At 37.3% G+C, this 24,866-nt stretch overlaps 1 protein-coding gene across 1 annotated transcript; it reads right to left on the bottom strand.

Moving 5' to 3' along the window:
• Positions 1 to 13,344: 13,344 nt before the first annotated feature.
• Positions 13,345 to 13,998, bottom strand: LOC113312409. Its single transcript, XM_026561161.1, has one exon. It carries the CDS (start codon positions 13,996 to 13,998, stop codon positions 13,345 to 13,347), a length of 654 nt encoding a protein of 217 aa, XP_026416946.1.
• Positions 13,999 to 24,866: the final 10,868 nt, after the last annotated feature.

Here is a 24,866-nt window from a genome sequence, read left to right on the forward strand (position 1 = left end):
TTGTGCTCGGGTTTTCGTTTGCTCCCTTCTGCAACAAAATTTGTGGAAGGTTGGAGGTTGTACTATTTGTTGATCAAACGTCTGCTACCTCGAGTTTCTCGTGGTTCTTCAGATTTTGTAGATGTAGCTCTCTCCAGTAAAGCAGGTGCGGCAGTTGCTGTTTGCTTAGAAGCTTCATGAAGTTCTGATAAAGTCTGGAACCGGAGATTTTCCAGTAAAGCTCTGTAGACCGGGATCATTCCATTTATGCACAAGTCTACAAGTTGCTTCTCTGTGACATTTGGATCATGACAATCCAGGGATTGAACTTTGAACCTTTTCACATAATCATTAGGATGTCCATTGCTCCTTTGAAACATCCTTCCAAGATCAGAGAGAGTGACTTTCTCTAACACAAAGAAGTATTTTCTATAGAAAGCATTGATCATTTCTCCCCAACTGGTGATACTTCCTGGCGCGATGTTGTCGTACCAGGTGTATGCTCTACATGTCAGAGACTTTGAGAATTCCTTCGAACGAACGACATGGTTGTGCTCATGTTCACCCAGTGATTCCAGAAACCGAGAAACACGTTGTCGAGCATTGCATGTTCCATCATAGAGAGTGAATGTTGGAGAGGTATAACCCTTTGGAAGAGGAATCCTTTTCGTAGAAGCGGGTTATGGAGTTTGGTGACGCTGGACATAGGATGTCTTATCTTTTCCACGGTTCTCCAAGAGGCGTTCCAAATATTCACGAGTCATGAAACTGGATGGCTCTTTCGCTGGTGGGTTGTCTGCATCTTTGTGGACTTCATCATCATCCACCACATGAATTGGAGAGACTTCAGAATCACCGGCCGGGGATGTTTCCTTGGCTTTCCCTTTCTCTTTCTTTGATTGATGTCGGGTCTGAGTTTGTTCAGGTGACAACTTGTCCGTGAGATTATTAAGGTGGGTGAATATCTCTTTATGTGTTGTATCCATGTCTATTTGATTCTTGGCGAGAATTTCCTGAATCTTCATGAGATCATTTATAGTAGGTGGATCCCTTCTGATTTCCTCAGGAGACCGTCCGAAGAGAGGATTGTTTCTGATGTTGGTTTGAGGAGGGGTGGTATCAGTATCGCCATTGTTAGAAGCGAGAGTGATAGACGCATTTATGTGTCTATTTTGATCTGAATTATATATATTATTAGTGCTCGATTTTGTACTTATTTGGCTTTTTATGTCTTTATATGTGTTTTTGGAGAAATAAGCTTTTGTGGAGAAAGTTGCTCGAAAAGTGGTATTTGAACCTCCAGAGAAAATTACTAAAGGCACCCCATATATGCGCTAAAGGCACCCAAGTTTGGTTATTTACACTCCTCGAACGGATAAGGAGCACCCAGTTGATAAGGGGTAACCATTTGCTATTTACACTCCTTGTACGGATAAGGGGAGGTCATCTTCAACAATTCGAATTCAATTGATTGGGATTGATCTCTTAAGCCTAAACAGGTCTGGTATGGGTGAAAGAATAGACTGAATTGGGCTGAATGATCGGAGAAAGGAAGACATGGAAGAAGATGTTATTTACGGAAACTTTCCTTTTCAACTGCGTATGTGTTTGGGAAGATTTTCAGCGAGATAACCAACTGGGGCTAGCTCAGTTGTCCAGGGACGAACTCTCGAGTTGTTAGGTCAGAGGTTCGAATCCCGCCGCCCGCCGATCGTGTCAAAAAAAAATCAGCGAGATTTTATGGAAGATATCCATGGAATTGATTTGGTATTAACTTGCTTCGACAAAATAGGTATACTAACTGAGTTTGGATCGATTGAATTGGACCGGATAATGATTTCTCAACGAAACAAAGGTGAAGGATAAAGTCAGGTTCTGTTTTAATCTCTGTTGTTATATTTGGAAAGTAAAGATATATACTTTGTGGGATTCGGTTACACCCTTTGACAAAATATCGGGATATTCAGCAGCGTGAAGAGAAAGAAAATAAATAAATAAAGAAATTCTGAGACTTTAATCGGAAGAAAACAGAGTTATTTGAGAAGATTCTATGGATATATGGAGATAATATTTTCTCTGATTCGGTTTCGCATATCTTTGGAGAGTTTTGAACAACTTAGTATCAATCAGAGACGCGTAAAGAAGTTTTAAAAAAGAATTATTTTCGGAACTTGGGAGAAAAGAAAAATAAATATATTCCCGGGATTTAGTTGCCATGTGGTGTATAAAAGGATTTGTTCGAGTTTTAGACAGAGCAATCGAGAGTTAGGGGATGGAGCAGAGGTGATTAGAGAGGTGGCAGTGCTAAGAAATCAGAGCTGCAGACGATATCTACACCAGCAGGAAGGAAGAAGAAGATATAAAAAATCGTCACCTTTTCTCTCAAATTTGTAACACTTCTGCAACAACTATTCTTGTTAGCTTCCCTCTGTAACACTGGGTTTTGTAACAATGTATTCTGTAACAATTATATCTGTTACAAATTCGTTGTAATATGTTGTATCTAATTTAACAAACAGAGATGGATAGAATGGTGAAGATTCACCTTTTGAATCAAGGATTCAAGCCAAAAATCTGTGCCTAAGGCGAACTAAATAGTATTTCATAAAAAAAGAATTCAGGTGGTGAAGAGATAACTCTTCTTACACATTTAATCAACAAATAATTGAACCCTAAACAGACTCAATCGGTGGAAGACGCGTGGCAAGCCATCAACGGTCCACAACTCACCCAATTACAGCCTGTCTGAACTACTAAGGCACTCAAGTAAAACTATATGGGCAGACCACAGAGTGGTTTATTCAAGAAGGGACACAACATTTCCTATCCCTGAAAATTGTCCTTGTCCTCAAGGAAAAATCTAGGGTAATGAGACTCAATATTAGAGAAGTCCTCCCAGGTGACGTCCCCAGCAGAAGAGTTGGTCCATTGGACAAGAATTTGGCGCACCAATATGCTACCCCGGAGCACTGTTCTAGTCTTCAACACTTTCTCTGGCAGCATGATAACTTCACTATTGAGATCAACAACAGGTAGAGTAGGAGAGGGAGTGTGTTTCATACCAATGTGTTGTTTCAGCTGGGATACATGGAAAACTGGATGTATCCTTGAATGTGAAGGTAGCTGAAGTTTGTAGGCTACAACACCTACCTTGTGTAAGACCTTGAAGGGCCCATAGTATTTGGCAGATAGTTTAAAGTTTCTTCTGAGAGACATTGAAGCCTGTCTATAGGGTTGAAGTTTGAGGTAGACCAAATCCCCCTCTTGAAAAGTTCTTTCCACTCTGGAAGAGTCCGCATAAAGCTTCATCCTGTCTTGTGCTTGATGTAGTGATTCTTTGATGATGTCAAGCATAGAGACTCTGGACTTCAAGTAAGCCTCCACAGCATCCACAGAAGTAGTAGCATTAGATGGGAATGCTAGATGGGGAGGTAAATAACCATACAAAGCTTGAAATGGAGACATTTTTAGACCCCTGTGGAAACTGGTGTTGTACCACCACTCTGCAAGGGATAACCAATTGCTCCAGCTGCTTGGTTTATGGCCTGCTAAACACCTTAAATAATTTTCCAAACAAGCATTCACCCTCTCAGTCTGACCATCAGTTTGAGGGTGATAAGCAAAGCTTAAATTCAAACCTGTGCCCAAAGCCTTGTAAATACCTTGTCTCTATCTGACACAATTGATGCAGGCAATCCATGGAGCTTGAAAATTTTATTGAGAAAAACTTGTGCCACAGAGGAAGCAGTGTAAGGGTGTTGCAGGGCAATAAAATGAGCATACTTAGTAAGCCTGTCTACCACAACTAGGATGACACTCTTCTTGTTGCTTGTTGGTAGACCATCAATGAAGTCCATTGTTATATGTTTCCAAGCATAATATGGCACAGGGAGAGGTTGGAGAAGGCCAGCAGAGTTTTTGGTGTCACTTTTGTTCCTTTGACATGTATCACAATGAGACACAACAAGTAAGACATCCTTTTGAGGCCTTTCCAATAGAAATGTGCTTTTGCTCTGGCATATGTAGCTTGAATACCAGAATGGCCTCCCACAACAAAATTATGTAGAGAATGTAATAGTGCTTACCTTATGTTGCCACCAGTACAAATATAGAGTTTTGTGTTGTACCTCAATATGCCCTCCTTGTAGGTGAAGTGTTCAACACTAGAAGGGCTGAGGAGGAGTTTGGAAATGAGACCTTGAGCTATCTCATCATTAGTATAACTGGCAAGTACTTCTTGAGCCCATGCTGGTGTAGAGGCAGCCAATAAATTACAATGAGATGAATCAGGAGGTCTTCTAGAAAGTGAATCTGCCACTACATTTTCAGCTCCTTTCTTGTATTTGGTGACATAGTCAAATCCCAACAATTTGATTAAGTATCTCTGCTGTAATGGTGTGGTGATCCTTTGCTCCAAGAAATACTTGATACTTTAATGATCAATTTGTATTATGAATTTAGTACCTTGCAAGTAATGTCTCCATATTTGAACTGCCATGGCAATAGCTAGAAACTCCTTTTCATATGTGGATAATGCTCTAGCTCTTGGACCCGGGGTTTGCTGAAGTAAGCAATTGACTTTCCTTCTTGGAGTAATACAGCTCCAATACATGAATCACTGGCATCACTTTCAACCACAAAAGGTTTAGTGAAATTTGGCAAGCTAATACTGGAGTTGTTGACATGGCTAGCTAGAGTTGATCAAAAGCTGATGTGGTTGTTGAAGTCCATAGGAAGGAGTTTTTCTTGACAATATCAGTAAGTGGTTTACTGATTGCTCCATAATTCCTGACAAACTTCCTATAGTAGCCTATAAGGCCAAGGAATCCCCTTAATTCTTTGAGGGTTGAGGGTGTTGGCCAAGATTACATACAAGCAATTTTACTTGGATCGGCACAAACACATGTAGCTGTAATAATATGGCCCAAGTATTCCAGTGAAGGTTGACCAAAAGAACATTTAGAGATCTTAGCATATAGTTGATGCTTTCTGAGCAGGGAGAATGTAAACCTGAGATGCTCCAAATGCTCAGTCATGCTCTTGCTGTATACTAGAATATCATCAAAAAATACCAGTATAAATTTCCTCAAAGCAGGTTGAAATATCTCATTCATTAAGGCCTGAAAGGTGGCTGGGGCATTAGTAAGGCCAAATAGCATCACCTTAAATTCATGATGGCCTTGATGTGTTCTAAAGGCAGTTTTGAAAATGTCTGTTGGATGCACTCTGATTTGATGATATCTAGCTCTCAAGCCAATTCTGGTGAAGACAATGGATCCATTCAATTCATCCAATAATTGGAATGAGAAACTTTTCCTTGACTGTAATGTTGTTTTGTTTTCTATAGTCAACACAAAATCTCCATGTGTTGTCTTTCTTCTTAACTAGAAGTATAGGTGATGCAAAGGGACTATTGCTTGGATGGATGATGCCAGACTATAACATTTCCTGAACCAGTTGTTCCACCACACCTTTCTGAATGTATGGACACTTGTAAGCTCTGAGGTTTATAGGTGTTGAATTGGGCAACAAGGGAATTTTATGGTCCAAGTTTCTTTGTGGAGGTAATTGAGTTGGCTCTTGAAAAATGTCATCAAACTCATGTAATAAGGGTAAAAGAATATCAGGGGTGGTAGGTGGTGAAGTGGGTGTAGAAATGGAAAATAAGTGGCCCACCATGCCATGAGAAGAGCTAGAAAAAAAAATTCTTAACAGCTTCACCACTCATCTAAAGTAAAGAAGTGTGTGGCACAATACCCTGTAAGATGATTTTCTTACCTTTATACTTAAATGAAATGCTCAGTTTTGAAAAGTTGAAGATAACAACTTGAGCAATTCTGCACCTAAGACAATATCACAGCCTCCCAATGGTAAAAGTCTTAGATTCTCAACAAACGTATGGCCCTGCATGCTCCATTGTAGTTGTGGAAAAATACCATTACTAAGTGTGTGTGCTCTCCATTTGCAACAGTGGCTTTCATTGGTGTAGTTGAATCAATGCTGCATTGGAGGGAATCAACCAAAGCACTATCAATAAAACTAGTGGTGCTGCCTGAATCAATAAGTATGGAAACATTGTGATTATTAAGGACACCAGGGATTCTAATGGTATCACCAGTGGCATGACCAGTTAAGGCATGCAAGGAAATTTTCATATCTGACTGAACTGGAGAATATACAGCTTCTTCAAAGACATCTTCCTCCTCTTCAGTTTCTTGGGATTCAATATTCTCTACTTGAAGCATAAAGATCTTCTGCTTGCCTTTACAAAATGGCCTGACCTATACACCTCATCACAATTGTAACATAAGCCCTGAGCTCTCCTCTTGTTCATCTCTTCTTGGATGAGTCTCTTAATTATAGGAGTTGTTGGTGTAGGTTTGGAGTTGTTGTGGAAGGGAGGCTTTGGAGTCACTGGGGCAGATTTAGGGGATGTGAGGATTTGTCTAGGAGAGAAATTTGTATATTGGTATTGTTTTGAGGAACTGAAAGGGGTATTGCTTGATTTTGTGTAGGGTTTAGTGAGTTGGTTAGCTGAACTTAGCTTTTGTTCTTGTAATCTGGCTAATGAAAAAGCAGCAGCTAAGGTTTGTGGGTGAAACATAGATACAGATTTGCCTATCTCATCCTTAAGAAAACTCATGAAAAAATAAGTTTCAGTAAGTGTAGGGTTCATATCCAACATTAATGCTTTAAGAGATTCAAATTCCTCATAGTATTCATCAACTGAGGTGGTTTGAACTAGCTTATTGAAACTGCCTACAAAATTTTCTTCTATGGGATTCTCAAATCGAGCACATAAGTGTCTGGCTAAATCTGGCCAAGTAATACGTGGTCGATTCACTTGAAAATTGAGAAACCATTTTTCGGCTTTACCCTCTAAATAAATTGCAGTAATATCAACTTTCTTGTGTTCTTCAATATCATTCAATTGAAAATAGTGTTCGCTCTTCTGTAGCCAACCTCTAGGATTATTACCATCGAAATGTGGAAAATCAAGCTTTGGAAGACGATGCATACCTGACTGAGATCTATGTTGATGGTTATAGTTCGAACCTTCAGTATCGTGCATATTAGAACCACCAGTATCTTCAGGACGATGAGCATTCACATGCCTAGTGAATAAGGTGATAAGATTTCGATTATTTTCTTGTAAAGCCTCCTTGAAGCTAGTTTTTTATTTTATCGATCTGAGAAGTAAGATCTGTGGAAAGGGTTTGAAACTCCGAGCGTAGTTGAGTAATTGCAGCGGTGTTAGCATCAGTTTTATCGGAAACATCCTTGAGAGTCATCGGAAAAAAAAAATTGGGCGGATTGAACGGCTCTGACGCCAGTTGTTGTATCCCTACAATAATTTAACAAACAAAGATGGATAGAATAGTGAAGATTCACCTCTTGAATCAAGGATTCAAGCCAAAAATATGTGCCAGAGGTGCAGCCAAATAGTATTTCATAAAAACAGAATTCAGGTGGTGAAGAGATAACTCTTCTTACACATTTAATCAACAAATAATTGAACCCTAAACAGACTCAATAGGTGATAGACGTGTGGCAAGCCATCAACGGTCCACAACTCATCCAATTACAGCCTGTCTGAACTACTAAGACACTCAACTAAAACTATATGGGCAGACTACAGAGTGGTTTATTCAAGAAGGGACACAACATAATATTATTTTTCTTCAATAAAACACCTATTCAGCCATGAGTTATTATTTTGAACGTGTTTATGATATGAGGAGCTAAACCCCAACAATGGGACGACGGAGGAAGCCCTTTTTCATTATTGTGGTAATTCTATTTAATTCCTTTATGAGTTTTTGCACTAAAATTGAATTGATTTATGATTTCTCTTGATGGTTGTGATTTCAATTGATGGGTCATACATAGATTAAGTGTTTTGATGTCTCATGCTTTAGATATACAGTCATTACTTTCAGAATCTACCTTGGCAAAGAATCAGAGTCAATGAATCTTTATCATATGAGATATAATTGTGTAGAATTATTAGTTGTGCCACATGAATGAGAATTGTTGGAATCCTGAGTCTCGGTATCTCTCGATATTGTGACAATCCTTTGTATATATTATCTTTATTTTTAGTGTTTTCTATTTTTAAGTCTGAAATTGAATCTCATCAAGTCCGAGTGAACGACAACTCTATTTACCACTATAAAACCACATCAGGGAGCGTTGTTGTTGCTAGTGCTAGCATTGTGGGTTAGGGTTTGTAACTGAACCTGACCTAAGATCAACCATCTTGAGGAATTGAGATTGCAACCGAGAGATTAATCTCCCACTGTGGTCGCCAATCTGTAGATGGGGCAAAATGCTTTGTTGGTTTTTAAGGAAGTAAGGAGACGACTATGCGGAGGAGACTCCTCGAACCTTGCAAACTTCTTAACCTCACACAGATGCACTGCAAAGGTAGTGCTTGAATTCGAGAGATCAATTTGTAAGACTCCATCATAAACCAAGACAATGGTCGTTCCAGAGTCAGTTCGGTCACAAGAGAGGATGGGTCGATATGTAGGAAGGAAGCTGAGAAATGTGTGAGATCAATGGTGATCCAGGATTGTAGGTGTGTTATGTATTCTGCATGAAGAAATAAGATAACTTCTGATTGATTGAATTAGAGTGATTTTCTCAGATGATGAGAATTCTTGTGTGATGAGAATTATTTGTTCAAAACGAGCGTTTTTGTTCTCTGTTGTTTCATGTCTTATTCAATCATTGATTTAGAGACTTCTTTATATTATTAGAATCGTAGACACCTTGATCCCATGAAGTGTGACAGTTGTTGGAGTCAAAGAGTGGGAAGTGGGAAATGGTGTTAAAACCAGTTGCCCATTGTGCGTAGACTTGGTTGGTTGTCCACCCACTACCTTCATAACTCCTCTAACCGCTTGCACGACTTGCTCACATTCTCATCGTGGATGGACACACGTGTCGTAGACCGCCAAACCAAAACCCTAGTTGATATACCCCCATGTGACACGATTGAGGTCTCGTGATTGCGGAGTCTGCAAGGCAGACGTGTATTTAGTTTATCAGTTGTTGACTTGATGAGACAATGAGTCTTTGTATTGCTGAGTCGAACATGATTTACGAAATTTCTAGGACTCATGAATTGAACATGTCTGTTGAGACAAAGGTATAATTGTCGAATGAATGTTGATAGTTAAGGTGAGCAAATATTGCTGATTCGATGAATTGTTGATTATTGATAGTTGAACCAATATTTCTAGTCTGAGCAAATATCGCTCATCTGAGAAAATGTTGCTCGTTTGATGAATTATTGGTAGCGGGACCAAATAAAATATTAATTTAAGATACCGACAACTGGACCGAGCATAATCAATTAAAATGTTGATCACGGGATCAACGTAAAATTATTAGTGTTTGAACCTGCTCGGAATTATGAGCCTTGGATTCGAAACCCTAATTTTTGATCAATTGTTGATTTATTGAAAACCAATCACGGAGTGGGAGAAGGACCGGCTACATGGGATGATGGTCCGGCCATGTAGCATCCCGATGCTCGAGTGAGCCATCACTAAAGTCTCTGACGACCAGTAGAAGATGAAAGGATGATCAAATGTTGGTTTAATCATTTATTGAAATAGTGCTCGTATGAACATTAGATAATAAAACCTAATATTAAGAAATGAAGGACCGACCAAGGGGTAATGGAACCGGCCCTAGTGCTCACGGGATCGACTGACGACTGTTTGATGAAATTCCAAGTTGTTTGGAAGAGTTTGAACCTAATGTGGACAAATTAGGTCAAATGATGAAAATATGTGGGACTGGTCTCTTGCAAGTCAAAGGCACAACCTTGGTCGGTCAAGGTAATATACCCATGTCACCATAGTGTCTGTGTCTCAGTCCTGAGAATTTGGTATTTTCTGATGCGCGCTTTGAGCAACATTTGAGAAAATATGAAGAATTCAGGGTTTTGCTCAAACTGAGGAACTTCATAAGATGAAGGAAATAATAATAATAAAATAAGGAATTACAAGTTGTGGGACCGGCCATGGCTAGGGCATGGTCGTCCGGCTAATAAGCTCGGTCCAGTGACACCTTTCCTAATTTTATATTATTTTCATGATGTGAAGGAAATATCATGAAATTAAGGAGTTTGTTGAAACGAAGGAGTTTCCTTAAAATGAAGGAGTTTCCATGCGATGAAGGAAATAATAATAATAATAATAAAATTAGGGGTCGTAAGGTGTGGGACCGGTCACGGCTAGGGCATAGCCGGCCGGCTAGTGGGCCGGTCCCGTGAGACCTTTCTAATTTTATATTATTTCCTTGATGTGAAGGAAATATCATGAAGCTGGGGAATTTCCTCATATGAAGGAGTTTTGCTCAAAGGAAGGAGTTCTCATGAGATCAAGGAAAATGATAAAATAAGATAGAATATGGGAAGAGGCGTGGGACCGGCCACGACGTCATGTTCGGCCGGCCGGCGGGTCTGGTCCCTTAGGCGCCTCAATTAATATTTTATTATTATTATTTTCTTTCTTATTTTGCATAGGTTCCTCGTTCCTTCGTATTTTTGAATGTTCGTTCGCAGGTGCTCGTTAGTGCATTATTGCTGAGTACACTTGCACCATTTTGTCGGGGCTTATTCGATAGTGACCCAGATGCCTGTATGTTGAATATTTATTACTAACCCATGGAATTCTGCTGGGAAGATCCATGAATTGAAGTAATGAAATATTATGAAGAACGTAGAATATTTTCTAGGAATTCAATTGATGAATCTAGTGACTAAAAATAATTAATTGATGGATCTATACTAGCACGTTGTCTAGGAGCATTAATTATTCGAGAATCGAGCGATATGAGCTAGTTGAAGCGTCATATTTGTTACGTATAGTCAAGGAAAACGTTGTTGCATCCTGAAGACGTTATTGCTCTATACTAGCAGGCAAACTGTCTAGGATCCATCCAATCATTAAGATTCTATACACATGTCTTTTATATAGTCAGGGAAAACATTGTTACATCCTGAAGACGTTCTCGCTCTATACTAGCAGGCAAGCTGTCTAGGAGCCGTCCAATCGTTCGATTCTATATAAAAGTGATTACTGAAATCGTTCAGTATTAATGGAATCTGCCATGGCCTCAATTGAGAGACTGCATATTCATGTATGCTCTGAGAGGAAATATACTCAGTCGGAGGTTCTTGTGGCATGAGTTTCATGCTTTAATAAAATACATGAGCCTCAATACTTATCTCATTGCTGGATCAGGAATATGTAAGATTATGGTTTACGATTTTAGCCTTTTTCGAAAATCCACCATCAACACCGATACACGTACAATGGAAAAATACTCACGAACAGGTATACAATACACGTACTTACCCTGTCGAATATTTTCATATGCATCAGAATTATTTATATGAGATAATCGTCATTTGAACAACTCTCTAAAAACATTATATAGACATGTTTGATCACAATTGTGACTCAAGATTAAAGTCTTAAAGTTTTATATGAAAATGGTTAAGCTTATCGTTCGGTTGACTAGTTTCGGCTAACCTTTCATGAACAAGTCATTGTACATGGTTCGGTTATGGTTCATCCTAACCAGAGTGTATATTCTGTTATGTTAATATCAAGTCAATATTTTCATTTAACGGTGATTATTGATTGTTTGATTCCAAAACTACCTTAGCTTAAATATAAAGCAACCTTGATCTTGAAAGTCTATATAAGGAGAACCTCAAACAACTATGATATTTGGATCCTTGACACTATCCTCGTGTGTCCTAGTTGTAAATTAGAGTCGTCCTCTCCTTTAAACCTTTTTAGGTTTAGCGACTAAAAAGACTTCACCTAGGGATTCGTGAAGCCATGTCTAACTATTTTTATCTTGATAGTTCGTGCATCCTGATCTTGTTTTGATTGCTGAGCCTTTAGATCCGAAAAAACAAGATAGATAAAAATCACAAAGTTTCTTCGTCTCAGACTTTGTGATTCTGAAAAGACGAGGGTACCCAAATATACCTCAATCTAAAACTTTTCCACCTATAAGTCATTTTTCCGAAAGTGATTGTCCATGGACTAAGTCGAGACAATACAACTAATCGGTTCACAATTCGTGTGATCGTCTATGGATACGAGATCGAGACAATACGACAACAAGATAACTTGCGTGATTGACTATGGATACAAGATCGAGACAATACAACAACGAAGTATGATTACTTGATAATAGGTTCGGACTTAACCAAACACAATAGGATTGCTATCAAGTAAATAGGAATTAAAGTTTGTGTATTTTACTTCTAATTATAATAAAAACAATTATAATTGCGGAAATAGAAAATTAAAAGACACAACAAGATTTTGTTAACGAGAAAACTGCAAATGCAGAAAAACCCAGGGACCTTGTCCAGAATTGAGTACTCTCAGAATTAAGCCGTTATACAAAATCCAAACCAACTTCGTATAGTTGAGACCAAGCAACTAAACCTATAATTCACCTAGTTCCCTTAGTATCCCTGCGCCTCCAACTTGTAATAAGTCACGCACTTGGAACAATTCCTTTGGTTCGTATTCCAAACAGTAAAAGAACAACAAATATGTTCTGTAACAACTCTTTTCAAACAACGTGATATGAGTTTGACAAAAGGCTCTTCCGTTTATCCCAATAAACTCCTTTGTCGGGTTCTTAGATCAATCTATTTAACAACTACCAAAGTAATTGTTTAGACTATGCAAACAATACTATTAATCACAAAGAAATATATTGGTGTCGATCTACTCAATTAATCAATCAAGATTATCACAAAGATAAACCGATTATAGTTGGATCCCCAGCCGATCAAGTTTTTTGCACACCAAAGATTATGAACTCAAATAAGAAATCTTCTTTGTCTTTTAATCTTCTTAGATATTCAATAAACACTTGCACATAAACAACTTGAATCTCTTGTGATCAATCACATACAGAACGGAGTATGTTAACGATGGATTATCACAAGACGTGTTTAGATCTACAAACAGTTCTAAAGATCCCCATCGATACTTCGATATAGTTTGAGTGAATCTTATATTAGAAGAGAAGATTCTCAAGCATAAACAAACTAGGTGCAATCAACGTTAAACAAACGTTAGTCAATCAAATCAATCGAAAACTAATAATAAACTGCAATTATCTAGTTTCCACCAACGGTACTCGTAGAGCTTCCCAATCCCAAAGAAGTCTTTAAAACGAGCGGTCGTAAGAGATTTCGCCTAATTAAGGTATTTTCCTCTCCGAATAGACGGATCTACCAGTAACAACACAACTAGGTAGTTTTGCTGGCTCTGAGGATTAGTTTTTTTTTTTTAACAAAGAAGCAAGCCTTTATATAACAACCAGGTTTGATACATCATAACTTATGTAAGGATTTAAAAGATCAGGTGGTTGAAACCACCAATCCCAACATAGATTAAGTTTACGAGCTGCTTTAGCTAAAGCATCTGCAGCTTTATTACAACTATTGTAAACAAATTTAGAAGACCAGATGGGATTAATATTACATATATTAACACATCTTTTAAGGAGAGGAGCGCTCTGCCAATGAGAAAGAGAAGAGTTCTGCTGCAAGTACAAACTGATACCTAAGTTATCTGTTTCAAATATCACATGAGTCCATCCATTTACCATTGCCATTTGCATAGCCCAAGCTTCAGCTTGCTGAGCATTAATAGCTCTTCTTATTGTTCCCCTTCCCATAACATATGCCCCTGCAGAATTTCTCGTTATAATTCCAATACCAGCTAAAAGAGAAGCACTGTTATATGAAGCATCAATATTGATTTTCAAGAAGTGTGCAGGAGGAGGTTCCCAAGGCAGATTCAAGATATGACTATCTCTAACAGTTAGATTATAAGCATCAGATAAGAAATCCAAATGATGTTGTGCAACATAATATCTCACTTGATGAATGACAGAGCTAAAGTTGGGTGTTATGTTGTCGAAAACACATCTATATCTATGTTTCCAGATGAAGTGCATGATGCAAATAACTAAATGAATGAAATAAGGGTTTTTCTGTATGTTGAACATAGAATATGATAGCTGCCAGGTCTCACCCAAGAAAGGACTGTCGAATACTAGAAATCTGAGGATTAGTTTGCTAGAAATGCAAACTTCAATATGTTTGGACACCAAGGAATTTCCAAAACCGAATATTCTCAAAGATATGCAATAAAGCCAAAAACGGTTTTCATAATTCCTGGAAATGCTTTGTCCAAATATTGACCAAAATCTCAGTAGAAAATCTCCAATTAGTAAATGCACATTACCAATTTTGATTTTCTAAAGATATGCATTTAATTGCTGGAAATTAAAAGCATATAAAAACTAAAAACCTTAATTAAAAGATTCTCAATTTATTTCGATCCGGGATTCTCCTTTAGTTATTAAGGAATATCTTTGAACAATAAAAGATAAGAATTACTACACATGTTCAAAGTATGTCGACATCTTTACTTTGTAAATCCTTTTTCATATTTACAATCTTAGAACCGATTTGCCACACTTCCAGACGAGTTTAGAATTGGTTCATCTGACTTCCAAGAACTATGTGATTGATTATCCTATCAAATCGCCATTAATGGGTTTCACGGTTCTACCAAAACACAAAGCTTCGGTTCTACCTCCATGTGGGTACTAGGATCGGTCACACTAGCTTTCCAAAAATTGGTTGACTAGGTACTAGGATCGGTTACCACATTATAATGGTGTTTACTTGTAATCGGTTGCACAAGTCATAGGATTGGTTACCAATTACTAAGACTTGTTGTACCTCTTACAAGGATCGATTCCACATACTTGTGATCGGTTGCACCTCTTACTAGGATGTCTAGAGTTGGTCATACCAATTACAATATATCGATCATACCATCTCAGGTGATTACTTAAGATCGCTTTCACTAATAAAAGTCATACCAATACAAAAGTCAGGCATTGTGAATAGTTTTAACAAGATACATAAACAAGTTATGAGCGGTTATACTAAACACACATATTGGTAATCCAAATATTTGCAATGAATAACAATACCAATAAGCCTAGCGATTTCTCTTTCGATTTACAAAACAAGTTTATGAATTGTACTTCCTTTGAACGAATGTAAAACATTGTTTCCTAGGACGAAATCTTCACCCATACCCATACATAATCACAATAGAATTCTATGATTATGTCGATGTCTTATATACGAAGTTCAAAAGATATACGTTATACTTTGTATTGTAATTCCTTAATACTATGTCTAACTAGAGTATAATCATTCACAGCTTCGCAGTTATGTTTTCAATATGCACGACTTGAAAGATACGTTAGGAATGAAACAGTTCAAGTCAAATATTACTAACCTCAAGAGGAAGGATGATGTCGTCGATGTAGCTCTTTACTTCTTCACATTCTTCAAGTCTTCGAGCAACACTTGTAAGTCTCATATCCTAGTAACTTTCTAGCTAACCTATACGAAGTTGACTCTAGTAAATAATCAAGCGACTCTTTAAATGAGTTTTGATTCAATAAAATATGACAACCAAACTTGACATACCAACGCTTGGTGGGTTCAACCGAGCTATGCTCTAACAGATTCCACAAGTATATATTTGTGAGGTGAATAATAATCTAGGCTGCTCTTCGGGAGTCATAAGACCGGATTTTGAGTTTGCTAAAATTTTTCTATTACAATCGATTTCCTACCTCACCTTGATCTTTGATCAAAACGGAAATCACATATAGGCTTATCTATGGGAGGCAGATTTGTTTAAAGTCTTCAATTGGTTTGAAGTAACTCTTAGGCTGTAAAGAACGCCAGCTAAGGGAATCAATTGAGCGGGGCCTTGCGGGGTTCAAGAGGCGTAAGGAGCGTGATTATAAATGAATCCCCGTGACGGTAGATTCAGTATCAATTACATTCCAGTCTGAAGTATTGATAGTAGGCTAGTGTCTGTAGCGGCTAAATACAGTTTGGTGTTCAAATACGGACTAGGTCCCAGGGTTTTTCTGCATTTGTGGTTTTCACGTTAACAAAATTTCTGGTGTCTGTGTTATTTCTTTTCCCAATTATATTGTTTATCTTTATAATTGAAATTTCATAGGTTGTACGTAAAATCAATTCGGGTACATAAGTCCATCGCAATTGTTAGATACGACTTGATTGATCTTGGATACTGATCTTTGGAATCGTCCAAGTACTCTCACGGAATAATCAGGTTCACGGACTTGTCTTTGTTTACATACTAATTGTGAGAGAAAGAGATATAAGCTCTTCATATAATTCCAGATTGAAATTCATTAAGTTGTAACTCTCGGAATTGTATTTGAGTTTAGTCCATACAAGTTGCCTAAGAAAAAGTTGGTGGTGTATTTTTGTACCACCATATTTTCAAGTATTTCCAGTATATTTTACCAAAAGACCAATGCTGATATATTTTAGTCGCCTTAAAGAAATCATACATTATTATGTTACCACCCCATAAAGGAGAATCAAACCTACAAACAGAAAAGCTTTAAAGGGTAAACAACAAGCTTGCAACGGCAGTGTTATTGATATAATAATAGTAGTAGTTAGTAACACTTTATTATGAGTGTATGTGACGAAGCTTTCAAAGTATGAATGAACAATAAGTTTTAAAAAAAATGTGATTTTGTAAAAAGTGAACAAAATATAATAGGCTTGCACGAGTGAAGTCGATTTTGTCCGACCAATATATCTCAAACGTGGAAAATCAAAGATTTATTTTACAGAAGTCTTATAGATTTTAATTTAAAATAATAATATATTTTGCGAGAATTTTTTTAAAATATATTGAGTTCTTAATTAGATATAATTAGGGATATTTTGATGAAAGTAGAATTAATTGGTAGTTTGAAATTGTTTAACCAAAATATTTATGTTGGTAAAACACTGCATATCAGAACAAGAAGAGGAGTCATATGTTCGAAGTATGTGGCTCGTCCACATCGTAGTCGGAGCAATGTATTTTACTTATCAAGACAAGACAAGAAAAGTTGTTTTGTGAGTTCTCCGTTCGGGAAACACGTACATGAAAACTCATCTAAAGATCACAGCTAGAACCCTTGTAGATGAGTTGGTTATGATTTCTAGCAAAAAAAAAACTACCAATTATTTTGTTATTATTTATTGCATGCAAGAAAAATGCATTTTGAAAATACATGTGTGTTGCGTCCGATAATAGTATAAAATACTCTAAAAATGCATAGGTACATCCGTAAAGTGTATCTAGTCCGGATATTAGTTTGAAATAACCTTGGAAAAACAAAAGTCAGCACGTGTAGTTCGCACATACAAGCCAGTCAGTCTTTATAATTTTGGTACTTGATAATTTGTCGTTTATATGTTGCCTTGAACTACGAATTGCGAACTAACTAACCGATAGCTATACCAGCATCCAGAAAGTTCTGATTCCCTCAGAGAGAGTAGTTTCAAGTGTTCAGGCACGCTTGTTAACAGATGCGACCGGAAACCTGAAACCTCAAACGGATTCGTTAAGGTACGCCTGGTACAGCTCCCTGCACGCTTCAGAAAGCGTAAATTAAGTGAGAAAGGACACAGATAAGAGGGGCAACGCTGTGCACGACTAGAGAGGGGTATATATGATATGGGGAGCGGCACAGTAAGCGGGAGAAAAAAAGAAAGCCAAGCCTCAAAAACACGAGTATAAGAATAAACAGACTCTGATATACCATGAATGATAGTGATGAGAAATGCGCGGCGGATCGTCATGACAAAACACCAGAGAGAGAAGGGAAACAAAAAGGTATCATTGTAAAGCAGAAGGTCAGACAAAAAAATACCTCCGTGGAAATAGAAAAGCGATGAAAGGCAGTGAAAAAATAGGTGGCAGAGATTAACATGGACGAAAAATTTAAAAAATAATTATACAAAATAGTTAGGTTATCAAAAGAACGTGTAGTATGCGTCATGTTCCTAACTGAAACAATGACAAACAAACAAACGACAAAAAGAAATATAACAACACAAGGCGGAAAAAAACCAATGAATTGTTGGAACCGAATATAGAGGGAAGAAACAAGGAATCTGAAATCTACGCCAATAATAAAACTTAAAAAAGGAAGAAGAAAAAGAGCCAAAAAACAACCCAATCAGAAAATACGCCATTAGTTTATCATTTTCCATAAAGTGTTATAGATTTCCTTAAGCAGATTTCAATGGCATCGGAGCATAATCATCACAAGCCGATATAAAAATGCGTAATCGAATGCCCCTGATGCATGTCGTGAGTGCAATCAAATTAAATCACTTATTTCCACACAATTAATTGGTAATATAATGGAAGCAGATCGTTCCCATGAAGAGCAGGGAGTTTTGTTGTCAAAAGGGTCACAATTGGGGGGTTTTATTTTAGATTGTAAACAAAGTAAATAAAGCAATTGAAATCGAGTTGCAAGAAATATGGAGAGAGATGACTGAGGAATCCTTCTTCGTTACTAAACCGTCAATGATTTAATATATTCATCCATTCATCATTAATCATAGATTATCATCAACCGTGGTATAACAACTAGCGCAATGCTACCCCCTAAAGTCCTTTGGTCACTGAATACCGAAGCGCTCGAATATCAGATTCTATTCATCCAAGCCATCAAGTAGTAGCGCACTCAAGGTGTAACTTGGTAGAATGCTTTAAGTTTTAAGACTGATGTTAATCTTAGTAGTTAGACTCTTAGCGCAAGGTCCACTTTCTAATGTTGTTCTACACGCGATTGCTCCACAGAATCCCTCTGCAAGGTCTCACGTTTTCTACTTGTGTAAAGATTATTCAACAATTACACGGATATCCTAACCCTTTACTAGCAATAGATCAATTAATAAACTACTATAATTGGCCACCTAGAGCAATCAATTTATCAATCATAAGCATTAATCAAAGTAGAAGCAAATGATAATCATATGAAGAAATCAAACTAGATGCATATATTAAACCAAATCAAGTCTAGAACTTAGAATTCATCCTCAATCAAGTATGAGTTTAGCTAATCACGAATGTAGGAGCATCCATGTCATATGGTAGCTCAAGGAATGAGTCCTAAAACTATGTTTTAACCTAAACCTGCAAGTATACAGGATCTAAAGTAGTGAGTGAGCAAATAAGGGGAAGTCCACAGGGACAAGGAGGGAGCTGGTGTTGTTTTCTAAATATTTCTAGTGACTAAAAGCACTAGGGCATTTGAATCCACCCAATAATCCTAAGCTAAGGCAATAACTATTCAAATTATGTTCTTGTTCCTTTCCAGATAAAACTACAATGAATGATCTATCAGTTAGTCTCCCTAACTCACCCCTAGTATAAGCTGTCTTCTTACATCACAACCTATCACAGGCTCATTTGGTTCAATTAGCTAACTGTCATTCCTTTATCAATTAAGCACATTTCTTCCTCCAGAGAGGTCTCAAATGGATGACTTATCAACCAACTTCACTAACTCACCCCTAGTATCAACTGTCTTCTTACAGTATAATTGATCACAGGCTAATTTGATCCATTAGCTAACTATCATTCCTAAAGCAATGAAGCACAACAAGAACAACAACATGAACATGAATTATCTTAACATATGATTATGGGTTTCATCAAAACCCTAGTTATTAAATTATAACATGATGAACACAATACTGAAAATAAACTACTACAACTTGGTGCACCGGCTACTCCGGGCATACCTCAATTTCACACCCAACACCTTCTATTTATACAAGCAAGCAAAAACCCAAAAATCCCCAAATTATCAGAAAATTAGGGTTTCACCAAAAAGTGAAATTGACCCTTACCTAATCTCTGATATCCACTCCAATACGTTGACCCATGCTTCTATTTCTCTTCCCGCTCCATGTCCTGCTCCAATTACTTCTAGCTCATCAACCTATCTCACCAACTTCACACCTAGGGTTCAGTGGCGTGAAAATAGATGAAATTAGTTGTTCAGGAAGATGTAGGACGTGATAGTGATGATGGGTTGTGGTTGTTAGAACCCATGATGGCTTTTGGTGGGAGTTATGGTGGTGGCAGCGACGGGACAGAGAGTTGGTGGTGGTGGTGTCGCTGTGTAGGGAAGGAGGAGGAAGAAGAAATCGATGGAAAAGAGAAGGGGTGTGTTTGGTTCGATTAGGTGAGGGTGGGGTTGGTGTTGTAGTGTTAGGCGGGTGTAGCAAATGTTGATGAACAGCGAGGATAAGCGTTGGATTGGGAATTGATAGATCAATCTGACGGCGAGATGGAAGGAAGCTTGGAGCGACCATCGGATGCCTGATACAACGAAACTGACGGCTCAAGATGGAGTTAGGTGCTGAAGTGTTTGACAGGAGCTTCATATTTCGATGCATGAAGATGATGCGACCGTTGGATGATGAGATGGATCCAATCTGACGGCTGAAGATGAAGACGGGTATGGATATTGGTTATGGGTTTGGGTAAAGGTTTTGGGCCTTGGGTATGCCGGGCCCATATCTTCTTTAAGGACAATTCTTCCTCTTCAAGCCCACTTCTAGCCTTTGAGTCTTGCGCACGACATTCTTCGCGGCTTCCTTGTGTAATTCCTCCCGGCTTTTCACCGCTTTTCTGCTGTTTCCGCTCCGCTATTCATCCAAACTTTATTTATTACCTAAAAATGCAAAATTAATTAATAAAAATATTTATTTTTGAAAACAAAGAAAATACAGAATATGGGATAAAATGTAGAATTAATGCACAAAAGATGAGTTAAATGCCAAGAAAAATATATAGAAATATGTACTTTTTAGCACTCATCAAATACCCCCAAACATGAATTTTACTTGTCCTCAAGTAAAACAAAACTAAGGAAATCCTACCTATACCACTGTCGCTGGTCTCTCGAATGCATTTAGCGTATGCACTAAGCCTTTTAAACCACTAAGTGTCCCTAGTGGACGAGTTGAAGTCTCGTGAAGGTTTGCTTAGAACGTACCTACAAAGTTCTAGGACAAAATATAAGCTCAGATTCCATCAAATGTGACATGTGCAAGTCAGTTTAAGCTCACAGCAAAATGGAGATGTCAATCTAGCTATCAAAGGCACAATCCTAGCACTGATAACAAATAAAGACATGTGATAAGAGTGTAAAGTGTATCTACACATGTGTAAAGAAAGATCGGATGTTATGACTACTAATCACCAAGAGATAGTTTCTCAGGCTAAGAACCAAGGTCGAAATCTAGCTAGCTGTCCGGACTTTACGAGAATTGTGAATGAGTTGGAGGTGTTTCACAATTACTCGCGTTGTACATCAATGGCATACACCCTCCTTGCTTATTACAATGAAACAACAAAAGATGACTCTTTACATGACTCTTATTTACATTGACTACTCTCTTTTATTTTTGGAACAAGAGAGGATGGAATTGATAAATACTTGATTAATTTTTTCATTTTTTTCATTCTTTTATTTTTTTTTATTATTTTTTTTTTTTTTTAACAAGCAATACTTTTGATACATAACAAAAAGAAACAAAAAATTACATGACACTTTGCAAGAGGTAGCCCTTTTTGATGCACCCAGTTAAATTTGATGGTTGTTTTTCTTAATGTAACCTCCACCTTCTATCCCAACCAACCAAAGAACAAGCTAGTCAAGTTTCGTTCAGTATTCTAAAGTGATTGGCAACTAAAACTTCCGATAGAACACCTCAAGGATGAGGCTATACATGTATTGGTAGATCGTGCGCGTGCAAGTTTCTTATCACTATGTGAATTGTGCTAGAATCAGGGTGCCTAAATATCTAGACTAAGACTCCTAATAAAAATACATATTTGCACAAGAGTCAACATTTCAAGGTAAATGAGCTCGATTTTTATGATTTTTCATTTTTTTAATTTTTTTGGAATTTTTTAAATTTTTTCAAAAAGAGGGAGTTCTGTTTTCAATTACAACATGTTATCGTGGTATCTACTCTATACCCCCAAACCTAAACTAAACATTGTCCTCAATGTTTCTAATGATAAACATATTCATAACTTGGACAAATCAGAAGAACATGTTGAGTTTTGAGAGAAAGGAAAGAGATTACCCGATTTGACGAAAGAAAGAACCGAACTCCATTGTTCATGGTTAAAATCCAACATATTTCAGCCGCGATCACCATGGAGTAGCAAAATATAAAGAAAACATAAAATTTCACTAAAAACTACCTACCAGATTATATACAAAAAATTCATTATATACATAAAGTCTAAAGAGTTGAGGATCAACCCAAAAGACAAAGTGTTGAAACATAGACAGTTTCAAAACACTAAAATTGGACTTAAATGGGAGTGAGAGTGAAAAACCGAATGAATCACCCCTAAACCTAAATTGTTCAACAGGTTTACTTTTAAGCACAAAATCTTTTAATTTTAGAGGTTCAGGATTCAAAAGGTCTAACTCATAATAGATTGTTTTCGGGATGGGCAAAGAAATGCATTCCAATTGTGGCTCTTTAAAAGTGTTATATTTTGAAGCAAAATAGTCCAAGAGGACTTGGGAGGCACACAGTTCCAATCCTAGATTGGGAATTTTCAGAAAAGTTGGTTTAAAATTTTTGTTGCAAACCAAATCTAGGTTGGGTGGAATAATCTCAATTTGCGATTTAGGTAAGAAAGTGGGTACATCTAAATTATTTTCATGGGTACGATCAATAGTACCAACACATACTTTCCCTAAATCAGAAACAGGTAAAACATGCTCACATTCATCGAACAAAACATCAAGACCTAAATCAGTATCATGATTGTTCGAAGTACTCAAATCATCACCGGAAGAAATAACATTTTGTGACTTAGGCAAGGAATCAGACACATCAAATTCGTCCTCATGCATAATAAAATTAGTGTCTACAGAAGATTCAACTATTCCTATGTCATGTTCATCTTCACAGAAGAATTGTACAAGCCCCATATTAGAATCAAAATCATATGAATTACAATGAGTATCAGAAGAAACAACATTCATGAAGGTTTGAGGCTGAGAAGCCATATGTTATTGAACCAAAAGGTTCCACAATATTTTCAGCAAAAACATGTTCTTCTAACATATCATTATCATCATAATCATCATCATGGTAACATGCATATTGATCCTCATTAAAAGTGGTGGTGTCCTTAGTCGATTCATGTTCCTCTAAATCAGGTTCATATTCAATATCATTTAGATGAATGGGACTAGACACTTTATTAGGGACAACATGCATTTCCTCATGAATTTCCTCCTTTTGTAGTTGAAGCAAAATCTGATCTAACTTCGCCTGAATGCGTGATATAGTTCTATCAGAATTTTGCTCACTGAGTCTAAGAGCTTCTACGGTGGAGTCTAAATTCATGGGAGTACAAATTTCTTCATGTTCAAATTGTGGTGAATGGTACATGTGTGCATGGTCATTAGGGTTTACAAAATATTGATCGCAACCTTCGAAAGGTTGATTATGGTCCCAATGACTACCAGCCTCACAATTTGTGGGCATTTCATAATTTGGATTTTCATGGTATCCCCTAGATTTCCTAAATTCATGCAAAACATAGCAATATTCATCGGGGTGGTCGAAACCACCACAAAAGGTACAAACATGCATATTAGGTTGGCTAGGTTGATACATGGGTGAATAGTTATACGGGTTTGCATATTGAGGCTCATGACCTTGAAAAGGTCCATAATTATAATCCCTATAACTATTGACATCATGGTCTGTGGGAGGCTCGTAAGGTGAATCTTGCCCGTAAGCATCTCTAATAGATTTATTCCCAGAGGCAGACCAAAATCCAGACATGTCTTTGTTTTATAAAATAATCACACAAATCACAAAAAAGTAAGGCCCATACTTTGAGAAAAAAGCAAGCCCATAATTTGATTTTTGATTTTTTTTTTTTTTGGCCCAAAATTTAGTTAAGTTTGGTTCACAAAAGAGGCAAGCCCAAAATCCAAAAAGTTAAGTTTAGAGCAAGCCCACTATTAAGAAACTACAACCCTAACAAACAACTAAATTACAAGCCCAAATAAAGAAAGAAATAAAAATAAAACTAATTATTACAAACCCACAAAAAAAGAAAATAAAAATAAAACTAAAATTATTACAATCCCAAATAAAGAAAGAAATAAAATTAAAATTAAAATAATTATTACATGCCCACAGATTAAAAATGGAAGCCCACAGGTTGGGTTCTCTTAATGGGTTTAGGCTTACCTTTGAAGCACAGCCCAGCTGTTCAGTTTGGTTGCAAAAGCCCAGTTGGGCTTTGGATCATCCTAAGCTTTGGCTTCAACACTCAAGGCCCAGTTGGGCTTGGTTCAATTTCCTCTCCTTCTGCAGCTTACAGCCCAGTTGGGCTTGGTTCAAATCAGTTCACTTCACAAGCCCAGTTGGGCTTTATCTTACACCAGCTTCAGCAGGCAGCAGCAGCAGGGAACAGCAACAGGAGCACAGCAGCAATAGCAGCAGCACCACAGGTACCTGGTGACTCAAAGAAGAGAATGAGTTCTCAAAAATTTGGAATTGAGACAGTTTCAAACAATATTGATACCAGTAAGCAACTAAGAGTAATTTACTGCATGGCAATGAGTTATTTGGACTGACAAAGGGGTTGACAGGACAATGGCTTCACTAAAATGAGATATCTTACAGGATATGTTACAGGACAATGGCTTCACTAAAATCTACAGCATGAGATGCAAGATGAAAGAAAACACAAGAAAAATTAACAGATATGTTAAAGATACTCACATGACTTATGATGCAGGTGACTTAAACTAAATGTGAGATAAAACAATGATGCAATTGACTGAAAAGCTAAAACTACAACTAACAGTACAGCTAACACATATATACAAGTAGT

The sequence above is a fragment of the Papaver somniferum genome, chromosome 9 (genome assembly GCF_003573695.1).
Source record: "Papaver somniferum cultivar HN1 chromosome 9, ASM357369v1, whole genome shotgun sequence".
NCBI classification, from domain to species: domain Eukaryota; kingdom Viridiplantae; phylum Streptophyta; class Magnoliopsida; order Ranunculales; family Papaveraceae; genus Papaver; species Papaver somniferum.